Source organism: Leopardus geoffroyi, chromosome E1, assembly GCF_018350155.1.
Source record: "Leopardus geoffroyi isolate Oge1 chromosome E1, O.geoffroyi_Oge1_pat1.0, whole genome shotgun sequence".
Taxonomy (NCBI): Eukaryota; Metazoa; Chordata; class Mammalia; order Carnivora; family Felidae; genus Leopardus; species Leopardus geoffroyi.
The window spans coordinates 40,543,774-40,556,427 of NC_059330.1; the positions used below are offsets into that span (position 1 = coordinate 40,543,774).

Sequence of the window (12,654 nt, forward strand, 5' to 3'; positions counted from 1 at the left end):
GGGACTCAGGTCATGATCCCAGGGTCATGGGACTGAACTCCATGTTGGGCTCCATGCTGAGCGTGGAGCCTGCTTAGGTATCTCTTTCCCTCTGCCCCTCTCCCCCGATCACGATCACTCTCTCTAAAGAAACCCAAAACTCACCTCTCCAAGAACCACAATCATTTTGACACCTGGTGTGTCCTGGTAACGTAGCACGTGATCCATGAATGTTGAGCCAGGGTACCTGGTGACAGCAGAGAGAACACACAGGGTCAGGAGGCTCGGGGAGGTGTGTGTACATGTGTGGGAAGCATGCTGGTACCAGGAATGCTCTGAGGTTCTTCGTGAGTGTGGGTGTCCGGTGAAGGCCCACAGATGCCTCAAGAATAATGGCGGGGGTGGGGAGGGTGGCAAGTAAATGAGGCACAAGGGAAGAGAAAGCGGGGAGGGGAGGTTCGCTTGGCAGTAAGAGATGATTGGAGAGCACATGTTTGGGGGTTTTAAAATATGGCTGCAGGGCGCCTGGGTGGCTCAGTCAGTTGAGCGTCTGACTCTTGATTTCAGCTCAGGTCATGATCCCAGGGTCATGGGATCGAGCCCCATGTCAGGATCCGAGCTAAGCGTGAAGACTGCTTCAGATTCTCTTTCTTTCCCTCTCCCTCTCTGCTCCTCCCTCCTGCTCGCATGTTCTCTCTAAAATAATAACTAAATAAAATATGGCTGCAAATTCTTTTAAGAAGGTAGAACCTCATGCTTCTCTTGCATACGGGTCAGACTTAATGATTAGCTTCTAATAAACAAAATGTGGCAGAAGCGATTCTAGGACAGTGACTTCCATCGCAGGGTTATAAAGACTAGCTTGTCTGGCACTCTGTCTTGAACTGCTCACTCTGGGGGATGCTGGCCATTATGTCCTGAGGACATTAAGCAGCCTGTGGAGAAGCCCACAGAGAAGAACCACCTTGCCAGCCCTGTGGATGAGCAACGTCCACCTCGGGCCCGCCATCAGCATCGCTGACACCTCACACGTCACTGCAACCCACCCCTCCCCCAAGCCAGAAATGCCCACCTGAGCTGCCCTGAATCCTGACCCACGGAAACTATAAGGACAAATGTGGGGTTTTCTTGTTGTTTCAAACCTTTATTCTAGAGAGAGAGAGGGGCTTGATCCTATGACCCTGGAATCATGACCTGAGCTGAGACCAAGAGTCGGACACTCGACTAACAAGCCTCCCAGGTGTCCCACGAGTGTTTTACTATAGTTTGAAGTCACTTGGTTTGCATGATTTTCTTCGAACACAGCAATAGATAATACAGTGTGCCACCTGATGTCCCAGGATAGGCAGGCTATTGCTAGGTCTATATATAGGTCCATATACATAGTTGACCCTTCAGCAATGTGGGCGTTAGGAACGCTAACCCTCCACCACATGCAGTTGAAAATCAAACTACAATTTCTGATTCCCCAAAAACTTAACTACTAATAGCCTATTCTTTTTTTTTTTTTTTTTAAATATTTATTTTTGAGAGAGAGACAGAGAGCGAGCAGGGGAGGGGCAGAAAGACAGGGAGACACAGAATCTGAAGCAGGCTCCAGGCTCTGAGCTGTCAGCACAGAGCTCAACACCAGGCCCGAACCCATGAACTATGAGATCATGACCTGAACCAAAGTCAGATGCTTAAATGACTGAGCCACCCAGGAGCCCCCTAATAGCCTGTTCTTAAAGATTTTTTTTTTTTAAGTTTCTTTATTTAAGAGAGGCAGAGACAGCATGAGTAAGGGAGGGGCAGAGGGAGAGACAGGGAGAGAGAAAGAGAGACAGAGAGAGAGAGACAGAGAGAGAGAGAGAGAGAATCTCAAGCAGCCTCCGCACTGTCAGCACAGAGCCCAATGCAGGGCTCGAACTCACCAAACTGTGAGTCATGACCTGAGCTGAAACTGAGAGTTGGGCGTTTAACCGACCAAGCCCTGCAGGCACCTCCCTAATAGCCTATTCTTAACCAGAAGCCTTACTGATAACAAAAACAGTCAATTAACACACATCTTGTATGTTTATGCATTATATACTGTATTCTTACACTAAAGTAAGCTAGAGAAAAGAGAATGTTATTAACAAAACCATGAGAAAATACATGTAGAGTGCTGTACTATATTTTCAAAAATCTGCATATTATAAGTAGACCTGTGTAGTTCAAACCCACGTTGTTCGAGGGTCACCTGTATTTTTTTTCCTCCTGTCATAGGAGTTTACAAAAGGATTGTTTAAGGCAAAGGATGCTTCTCTACAGATCTTCAAGACCATTTTAAATCCCAAGAGGACAGTGAAACTGCCCAGACTTATTTGAGCCAGAGCCCGTTGTCAGGGAGCACCAGCGCCGAGGGTCCCACAGGCCATAGCCCCCAAGACCTGGGCAAGAGACCTTCCTCACTCGGGAAGTCCATCTGACATGACAGGGGAGAGCCAGGAGATGAACAAGGTAACAGGCTCTCCCAACAGCGTCTGGTTGAGGCAAACAGCAGCAGCAGTAATAATGAATAGCAATGGCTGGGGCACTTGGGTGGCTCAGGTGGTTACGTGTCTGACTCTGTATCTTGGCTCAGATCATGATCTCACAGGTTCGTTGAGTTCGAGCCCCAAGTCGGGTTCTGCATTGACAGCGTGAAGCCTGCTTGGGATTCTCTGTCTCCCTCTCTCTCTGTCCCTCCCTCACTCATACTCTCTCAAAAATAAAATAAACATTAAAAAAAAAAAAAAAGCAATGGCTAACGCATGTTATGGTATTAAGTACTAGGCATTACTCCAAAATAGTACCCTATTGATGACCCTACTAATTACTATTACTGTTCCCACCGGCAAAAACAATGAGTATGCTATTTGTGAAATAAGAAATATCTACTGGGTCCCTGGCCCCAGTTCTTGATGCAGAGCTCCTAAAACCCTTGTAATCTTCTGAGTGACAGGGGTGCTACAGAGAGCTCCTGAGTCTGTTGGAATTTCCCGGGTGACAGGAGTGTCTTGTTCTCACAAGGCAACTTGGTGGATGCCTGCATAGTTCCTGGGTGGGGGCTGGTCTCTAGAAGACCTTGAAGTCATGGGGCGCCTGGGTGGCTTAGTCGCTTAAGCGTCTAATTTTGGCTCAGGTCATGATCTCATGGTTCGTGGGTTTGAGCCCCGCATCAGGCTCCATGCTGACAGCTTAGAGCCTGCAGCCTGCTTCAGATTCTCTCTCTCTCTCCCTCTCTCTCTCTCTCTGCTCCTTGCCCATTCTATCTCTGTCTCAAAAATGAATAAACATTAAAAAAAATTTTTTAGAAGACCAAGACATGATCAGAGTCCTGGAATTTTCAGCCCTACTCACCACTCTATGGGGAAGGGAGAAGGGCTAGAGATTGAATTAATAATCACAATCATACCTACATGATGAAGTCTCCATAAAAATCCCTACAGAAAGGGGTTTGGAAAGCTTGTGGGTTGGGGAATACACCAAGGTGCTGGGAGGGTGGCATGCCCAGAAAGGACATAGAAGCTCCATGTACTGCTCCCTATAATTTGCCCTATGCATTTCTTTTATCTGATTGTTCCTGGGTTCTACAATCCATTCTAGCAAATTACCAACCCAAGAAGTGGGGCGCAGGGACCCCCAGTGTATAGCCGGTTGCTCAGGAGTACCGGAAGCCCAGACTCATGATTGGCATCTGAAGTGGGGGCAGTCTTGTGGGACTGGGCCCTTCACCTGTGGGATCTGGTGCTGACTCCAAGTAGATACTGTCAAAACTGAAATGAACTGTAGAACACCCAGCTGGTATCTGCAGAGAACTGGAGAACTGCTTGGTATGGGGGAAAAAATCCCAACATTTGGTAGCCAGAAGTGTGAGTGTGGTCATGGTAGAGAGTAAAGAAACAGTTCTTCCTTTCAGTATTACCAACTACAGTTAACACCTGCTGAGTACTTGCTAAGTGCCAGGCTACCTTCTAGAAACACCTCACTAAATCCTCCCAACGACTCCATGAGGTGGGTGCTATTGTTTTACCCATGTGATCTGTAAGGATGCTAGAGCTCCAGGGAAGGTAAGGGACCTGTCCAGAACGCCTCCCTGGTAAACAGAGCAACTGGGACTCGAACCCCATGGTCTGATTTCAGAATTGGTCCTGCCAACCCCTGCACTCTGCTGCCTCCCTATGGCCACAACACAGAGACAGCGTACAGAATTACCCCCAAAGCCCAAATACCTTTGAAAAACACCTTTTCCTGTTTTCTTCTGATATTATGCCCATGTCAGACCTGAGACAGGGTAGAGATGGCCCGTTTTATGGACTTAACTCAGTGGTAGCAAGCAGAGATTGGAGGATCCCGCTCCCCTCTCCCAGCCTGCCCCTCCCAAATGTAAGAGGCCCGCCTTGGCCCAGCTGATCACCTGTCCCCGCCAATGGCCACACCCTCATAGACGCCATCTGTGGTCCGAGAGATGATATTGTTGAGCTCGTTGGACATGCCCCCAGAACGTGAGACGTAGGCCACACTGCCAGGGCGGTACAGCTTGGAGGCCAGGATGTTGTCCAGCATCCCACCTGTATTCCCAATCTTAAAGCACCCAGGCTTGATGCCTCCAACCTGCAAGGGCAGAAACAGCAGTCAGGGAGGAAAGGTAAGCTCCCCACAGAGCTCAGGAGAATCCCAAAGCCCAACACTACCTGCTCAACCCCCTCTGGTCAGGACGGGGAGAAAATGTTCCAAGAGAGTTAACACCTACACACTGAGTTTCTGGCTTAAGAATCTCATCTCTCCCGCGTGCGACATTATGCGGAAAAAAAGAGAACCTTACTTGTAAAACACGGCTCACTACTACTGCACGTGCAGATATGTATACTCAGGGTTAAGTCACCTTGACTCTAAAAGGGTGACAGCACCCATTAAAGTGTGAAACACAGGTGTATGCCTCTGCTCAAAATCACCCTTGCCTCTGAGATGAAAGGCCCCTTGCTTCACTAAAAGATCTTAGCTTCGGACAAAATTTTAACTCAACCACTAAGTAAAAACAACAACAAAATAGTCACAGAGCAGTTTCTTTCTATGTTGAAGACCTTTGGGCAAATAAAACCCCTAGGTAGATTTTCCTTTGGTTTACAATTAAAGTAATAAAGATTATGCTATGGTTGTATGGAGGTGGACAGAGAAAATCTCCCAGTTAGCCCCTTAAAACTATAAAAGTGACATGGCCTGCAGAGAGTAGATATGGCCCGTTAAAGTAGATATGCACTTTCAATAGGTACTCTCTGAATCTTTTCAACCTAACAGGGAAACAGAAGAGTCAACAACTTAGTTTTCTGTGGGCCCAGAACTTTATAAGATAGCCTTGAACTTAAAAGGCTTGGGGCAACTGGGTAGCTTAGTCAGTTAAGTATCTGACTTCGGCTCAGGTCATGGTCTCACAGTTCCTGAGTTCGAGCCCCAAGTCGGGCTCTGTGCTGACAGCTGGGAGCCTGGAGCCTGCTTCAGATTCCGGGTCTCCCTCTCTCCCTGCTCCTCCCCCACGCACATGCTGTCTCTCTCTCAAAAATAAATAAACATTAAAAAAGAAAGAAAGAAAGAAAGAAAGAAAGAAAGAAAGAAAGAAAGAAAGAAAGAAAGAAAGAAAGAAAGAAAGAAAAGGGTCTCTGGAAAAGGACACTCACAGTGGCAGGTCCAATGATGGTCACTCCCTTCTGGTCTGCCTTCTTGATCAGCTTCCTTGTGAGGGCCTCAGGGATGCCTTCAGCTATGATGGCAATGGTCCGGATCTAAAGAACAGTCCCTTCCTGTTAACTCTGTGCCTCAGATGAAGCAATGAGGAAGCAACCTATACAGGACCAACCTTCCACGCCCCCTTCCAGGCTCTAAGAACAAAGTAATGTTAACAGTATGCACCCCTTCCTCCCATAGACCTCTGTTCCTAGCCTCATCACTCCAATCCTCTTCCAAAAGGAGAGGCGAGGGGCATAGATACCCGAAACCAATCTCCATTGGTTAACACCACAGTAATTCAGTAACCCGAGCAGGAACAAATGTTTCTGAAAACCCATGACCATCAAAGTGGCTACATTCTCTCCCATCCAAAAACCCTCAAGACTCAGACCCACCTGTCCCCCCAACCTGTCCTGATGCCTGCTCATAAAGCAAGTATCTACGGCTTTCTCCACTGTACCCTCGGAGTCTCCAACTCTATGTCCCAGGGCCAGCACGGGACACGAGCTGCTTCCACACACAGACCAGAGACTGGGCTGGGGGAGAAAGCCAGAAGGGGTAGGGGTGGGGGGGTGGGGAGGAGGGTTGGGCAGGAAAGATCAGGAACCATCTCTATCTGGCTCTCAGGGCCAGCAAACTTTTTCTGGCCTTGTCGGTCATATGGTCTCTGCAGTAACTACTAAACTTTGCCTGTGTAGCATGAAGGCACTCATGGACAACATGTATATGAATGAATATGGCTGTGTTCCAATAAAAGTTTATTTACAAAAACAGAGAGCTAAGTTTGACCCTTAGGCTATAGTCTGTTAACCTTTGCTCAAGAATAAAAAAACAACTCATTTTCAGCAGGTGTGTTTTTGTTTTTGTTTCACTGAGATGGGAACAAAAGTTTACATTCTCCAGTCATAAGCTGAACTAGGCCAGTCTGGGATCAGACAATAATTTTGAACAGAAGAATCAATATCTTAATCTATAAAGGCTCGTACAGAGGGACCTGGGTGGCTCAGTAAGTTGAACATCTGACTTTGGCAGGTCACCATCTCACAGTTCGTGAGTTCAAGCCCTGTGTCGGGCTCTGTGCTGACAGCTGAGAACTTGGGAGTCTGCTTCAGATTCTGTGTCTCCCTCTCTCTCTGCCCCTCCCCGCTTGCGCTCTGTCTCTCTCTCTCAAAAATAAACGTTAAAAAAATGTTAAAAAAATATATAAAGGCTCATACAAATCAGTAACAAAAATGACAAATACCTCAACAGAAAAAAAGGAAGGGAGAGCAACTCGTAAAATATAAATGGTCAATAAATGTTTTTGAAAGTTCATCTTAGTTAATGATCAAAGATACACAAGTTAAGTAGAATGCCTATCACTCGTCAAATATGTGTTTTTATAACGCAAACATTCAAGTGTTGGCCAGGGTACAGGGAAGCAGGCATTCTTGGACTAGTGATGGAGATTACGTCCATACAATTTTTCCGGAGGGCACCTGGGCAGGATGGATCAAACAAAGGCTTTCAAATCTGTACCTTCTGATGCAACAGTCTGACTGGTTTAGACATTTGTGCTGGGGAAATAATTAAGGATATATGCAAATGTTCATCTAAGATGCTCACCATAAGACCTGAAAAAGCAAAACCGATGTTGCCAATAAATATTTATTGATGTAGAAAAAGTAACTGAAAACAACGGATTACAAAATAGTTACATGCAGTATTATTCCACCTGTTGAAATCCAGAAAAAGGTACCGATAAGGATACACTCAAACGTTGGCAACCGTGTTTCTGAGAAATAGGACTTACTTAACTGAAGCATTTATGGTCTTCTTTTTATTTAACAGTATTTAAGTTTTCTTTGTAATAAATATGTAATGACTTCATAAGAAATTGCTTTTGATTCTATTCTTAGAGCCAGTCCTAGCAGCACAGGGAGGTTCTGGCAGAGGTAGATGATCCTGAACGGACTCTTTGTTAGCCCAGGTAAGCAGCCCTGTCTGGCTTGCCCGCCCTCAGTTACCACCCTACCTCCCTAACCCTACCTTCCGAAGATCAAGTGTATCCAACCACTTTCGATCGCCAGCCAGTCCCGAGTGCCAAGCCCTTTAGCCCAGGTGGCGGTGCTGGCTGACACCACTCAAGGGCTTTCCCTGCTTCCCCACCCCAGGACCCAGTGATCTACCTGTGAGTAGTTCATGGTCTCGATGGTACTGTCATAGGCTGAGCGGAGAGAGGCAAAGTTGATCAGCACGTCTACTTCTGGGTGCTTCTTCATGGCATCAGCCATGTTCTTGAACACAGGGATCAGGATCTCCTTGTGACCCCAGTAAAACTTCTGCTTGTGGTCCCCGCTGTGAGAGAGAAGGAGGAGGGGTCAGGACAGCCCCAAACTGTCGGGGCTGGGGAGGGCGGAGCCAAGGGAGGAGCTTCATCTAGAAGGTGGAAAGACAGGGCCTCTGTCCTCAAAGAGTTCCAAACTCTGGGGAAAAGATCCCCCAGGAATACGGATCGCCCCAGTCTGGGATGGCAGGTGCTTCCCCAGCCAAGCGGATAATCTTGCTGGCTCCCCCCAGCTCTTAGTGAGGGGGATGAGATGAGGAAATCCCACTTGGCAGCCATCTCTAGTTTCCCGCCCTGGTGGGACTCACGTGAAAGGGTACACCATGGCGGCCACGGAGGGCTCATCTCGGGAGCAGACGTAGTCAAAGTCCAGCATGCCCTGTACAGCCCGGGTCTGCATGCCCCACACGATGGCCTTTGTGTGGCGGCTGAAGAGGGTGGCACTCTTTCCTGGTGGGCAAAGACACAGCGAGTGCACCCAGAACACACACCCCCGGGGGGCCCTCAGGGGCTGCCACACCCCTCCATGCCCAGTCCAGGGAGGGGGGCTCATCACCACCGCAGAGCAACGTCAAGAGGATGGGGTTCTGAGAACTTGGGGAAGACGTGCCTTGTTTTTTCTGGAAAGAGGGGGCAGAGAGAGCAAAGAGAGCTAAGAGGACCTGCCTGGCTGGTAAAGAGCTAGCAACGAACACAGAAAGGACTCCCATGCAGAGAACAGGTCCACAGGCAGAGAATCCCTACAGGACCTGCTCACCTTCACAGGAAAAGAGTATAATCAGCATTTTGCTTATATGCCAACAAAGGCTTGATAAATTATTTTTAAAGTCACCAAGAAAAAACTAAGCTCTCCTAATTCTAGGTACCTGCAGGATTTTAAACAACCCAACAATCACCACCTCTAAAAAGCTGGACATAAATCAGCTTGGGTCAGGATCCGAATCCTCATGATTCTAGGTCAGTGTAGGTCCAAAGTAGAGGCTGGCCATGGCCTTACTATTTCTACCTGAGGTTCTGGCCTAAGCACACTGGCTCTCAGCACCTCCCCACATTCTCTGTGCTGTTCCTCCTGCCCTCCTCCCTCTGGCCCTTTCCTGATCAGAACAATGCTCTGGCTGGTCCCACAGGGCAGAAAGGAGAGGCAAAAGAAGGGAGGGGAAAAGGGCTCAGAAATGCTTCCATGCCTTGAAGGGAAACGCTCCTTCACCACCCTGCAGGCAGGTGACCGGACTCTCCCTTCTCTGCAAGTCCTGCTGGAGGAAAGTAGCCCCCCAAGGGAGGTTCTCAGCTCCCCCAGGGAAATCAATGCACTGAGCTCCGTGGCCATCTGGTATTAATTAACCTAGTGTACTAGTCTAGTGTGGGCTTTGCTAATCAGGCTCAAGATGTGATTTAATAAATTTAAGATCACTCTCCCAAGGCATGTGGGGTTCTCATCCCTACACAGGCTTGCTTCTTCCCTCCCAGCTGTAAGCTTCCCATTGCACAAGGCTCCTGCTGTTCCAAATACCTGGGACTTACTGTCACCGGACCCATCTGGGTTCTCACAAGACAGGCGATCACAGAACAAAGGAAGCCACCTAATCCGGTACCCTCACTTCCCAGTCCCAGGAACCGGAAGCTTGGAGATGACAAGTGACAGAGATCCTGTCATCTAGCATCAGAGCCAGATTATATACTAATTTAAGGTGCAGCTCAATTGTGCAAAGGAGGAGGGGAGATACAAACCAGAGTGGCCCGGCCCCTCCCCACCCTCGCAGGAGGGGGGCCCAGACGGACCCAAGTCAGAGTGCGAGCAAGCACACATACACACATCTGTCTACCCAAAAGGCTACAGAAAGGGGACAAAGCCTGGAATCTCTACAGGCCCAACTGTACCTCCAGCGTGAAAGGCGCAGAATTAAGAGCACAGAGAAGGCTGTCATCCTCAGCTAACCAGCAGTAAGGGCCTCAGAGAACCCCTGCTGCAGGCCTAACACCCCCAACCAGACGCCCCTGCTGGCTGCACTATTTGTCCTCCTCTCCCTCCCAAGTCTGGCTCAGGAACTAACAATAAGATAAGCCCACCCCTTGGGTGGAAGAGCTCTCAGAACTGGAGTAGACCCCTGTTCTCTCGGCACAGTGCTTGGGTCATTCAGGTAATAAAGGATCTCGCCAGAGACAGGAACCAGAGGGATTAAAGGCAGATGGTCAGAGGTTTGCATTCCTGGCCTTTCCAGGGGGATACCTGACCCTAGCCTAGGTGCCCCTTCCCCTCCCCTTAGCAAGGTATCAAAGGTCATCATCAGAAATTTTTTCCCCCTCCCCTGGAGCAAAATCTCTCATAGCTGTGAAAGTCAAAAAGTCAAGCAGAAGCAGAAGCCCTGACACTTTGAAGCAATGAATCCATTCACTTTAGGCAACAGGTGAATGTGTCTTTGCGTGAACGTGTGAGTGAGCACTGAAAATGTCCCTCGTAAGCAGTGACCTCATTCACCAGACCAAACCCAGATCCCCTCCACAGATTTACCGCACATCCATCCAGGCTTCTACATCTCCCCTTGTCCAGCCTGTCTTCCCCAAAAACCCAGAGAAATCTAAACCCATGGCTGGCACTGAGAGCTCAGGGATGCAGCGGGCAGGGGTGAGGCTTGGCAGGAAAAGAGACCATGAGACCCAGATGGGAATTGGGAGAGCTGAGGCTGCCCTCCGTGCGCCTGTGCTGCCACCACCCTCCACCCCACTTCAGTGTCCATGGCTCCCTCCTTCCCAGGACTCCCCTCCCTCGTCAGCAGGCGCCACCCCTACTCTCCAAGGCGTTGGGCCCAGCTGTTGCTCCTGCGCTCCACACCATGTCCTGTCCTGAGTGTAGAGCCAGAGACAGCCGGCCAGGAGAGTGCTGAGTAGGGGTGGGAGTGACTAAGCAGGGGTGGGAAGGGGAGGGAGAGCAAGGACTAGGACTTGGGGGGGAAACAAAGCACACAGTTAAGACTATAACCCACTAACAAAGCCACACACAGAGCTGGGGCGGGGCAGGGGCATCCTACCTTGCAGGGATCTTGGACTTGGGACTGAATCTGTCAAAGAAAATGACCAAGGCAACTGAGTCACCTGCTGGTAGCTGGAGGCTTTAGAGGGAGAGGGTGGGAAAAGGGAAGGATCCCAAGGACAAGCCTCATAGGGCTGACGCCCTCACCAAGTCTTGTCTATTCCACAATAGACAGGAGTGAAGCCGACCGAAGAGGAGAGAGTGCTGATCAGCACAGCAGAAGCAAGAGAGAGCAAAGGGCCAAAGGGGCAGAGAGGGGGCAGGAGGAGCGAGAAGGCTTGGAAGGTGTGCTGAACACCAAAGCCCCCAGGCCTGGTGGAGGGACAGCTGGCCCCATCACACCCTTATAATGCCAATCCCGTTTTGTCCCCATGAAGCCCAGTAAGAGGATCAGGTTATCGTAGGGTTGGACTTGTCATTCTGTGGACAAAGCTGCTGGTTTGGGGACTGCGGGGAAACAGGGTACAATCTTGAGTGCCTGGAGCCAGTGTAACTATTTCCCAAAATGCCTCAAGTGCAGACTTCCTGTACCAGGAAGGGGCTGCATTAATTAACACTGGCTGTAAGAGCTGGGTGGTGGCAGGGGTCGCATCTGATGAACCAGAGGACGGACAGACACAGAAGGCAAACTGCGGATGGGCTGGTAAATGACGTGTGCTCTTACGGTGGGCTCACAGGAAGGGGGGTCTTTGTAGGAGCCCCAAGAGGTTGGGCGGGCAGGAACCACTGTGAGGGCCCTTGCTCTGCTGGACCAGCTCTAGGCTCCTGCTCTCCACTTAGAAGTGGAGTCTGGGAGGGGCGCCTGGGTGGCTTAGTCAGTTAAATGACCAACTTCGGCTCAGGTCATGATCTCCCGGTTCATGAGTTTGAGCCCTGAGTCAGGCTCTGTGCTAACAGCTCAGAGCCTGGAGCCTGCCTTGGATTCTGTGTCTCCCTCTCTCTCTCTCTTCCCCTACCCCACTCATGTTCTGTCTCTCTCTCTCTCTCTCTCTCTCTCTCAAAAATAAATAAACATTAAAAAAAAGAAAAAGGAAAGAAAAAAAAGAAGTGGAGTCTGGGAGGCCTTGCCACCCCCAGGTATTTCTGTCACCCTGTCTCCTTCGCCACCTCACACACCCCCACGGAAGTAAGGGGACAGAGGGGAAGACAGTGGGGAGCGAGGTGACCCAGGTGCAGCGTGGGGAGCCCACAGAAAGGCTCAGGAAGGTTCAACTCTTCATGTCCTTGTGTCCATTTGGCCCATGTGCCATGCACACTCTTACAGCACAGCCCAAACCATGTTCCGGCACCCCAGCAGGGCCCACCCCAGCAGGGCCCAGAAAGGACAGGCAGACAGGGAGTGCCTGAATCTGCTGGCTGCCACTTACCTTGTGGCATGGCAGGCTTGGCCTTCTTTGCAGGTGCCACCTCATCAGCCCTGGACTCAGAAAAAGATGCCGTCCTACTGGGGGCTGGAGTCTGGGGTGGGACAAGGAGACAAGATAAGAGTCACAAGTAGCAACTGGGAAAAAGAACTATTAGTCCTTGAGCTTTGGAGCCTTATGGCCCCAAAGAAATCAGGTAATAAGAATCCTGTGCAGCACTATCTTCTACT

The 12,654-nt window shown here is 49.5% G+C and overlaps 1 protein-coding gene across 2 annotated transcripts in view; it reads right to left on the reverse strand.

Moving 5' to 3' along the window:
• ACLY (ATP citrate lyase) overlaps positions 1 to 12,654 on the reverse strand; it is a 45,538-nt gene that overhangs the window by 14,542 nt on the left and 18,342 nt on the right. The window contains exons 13-19 of one of the 2 annotated variants that reach the window (XM_045488864.1): positions 12,428 to 12,518; positions 11,059 to 11,088; positions 8,341 to 8,482; positions 7,875 to 8,043; positions 5,658 to 5,762; positions 4,400 to 4,596; positions 145 to 226 (exon numbers count right to left, since the gene is read on the reverse strand). In XM_045488864.1, coding sequence (XP_045344820.1) covers positions 145 to 226; positions 4,400 to 4,596; positions 5,658 to 5,762; positions 7,875 to 8,043; positions 8,341 to 8,482; positions 11,059 to 11,088; positions 12,428 to 12,518 — 816 coding nt within the window. The remainder of the gene's footprint in view (positions 1 to 144; positions 227 to 4,399; positions 4,597 to 5,657; positions 5,763 to 7,874; positions 8,044 to 8,340; positions 8,483 to 11,058; positions 11,089 to 12,427; positions 12,519 to 12,654) is intronic. The other variant, XM_045488863.1, reaches the window with a different exon arrangement.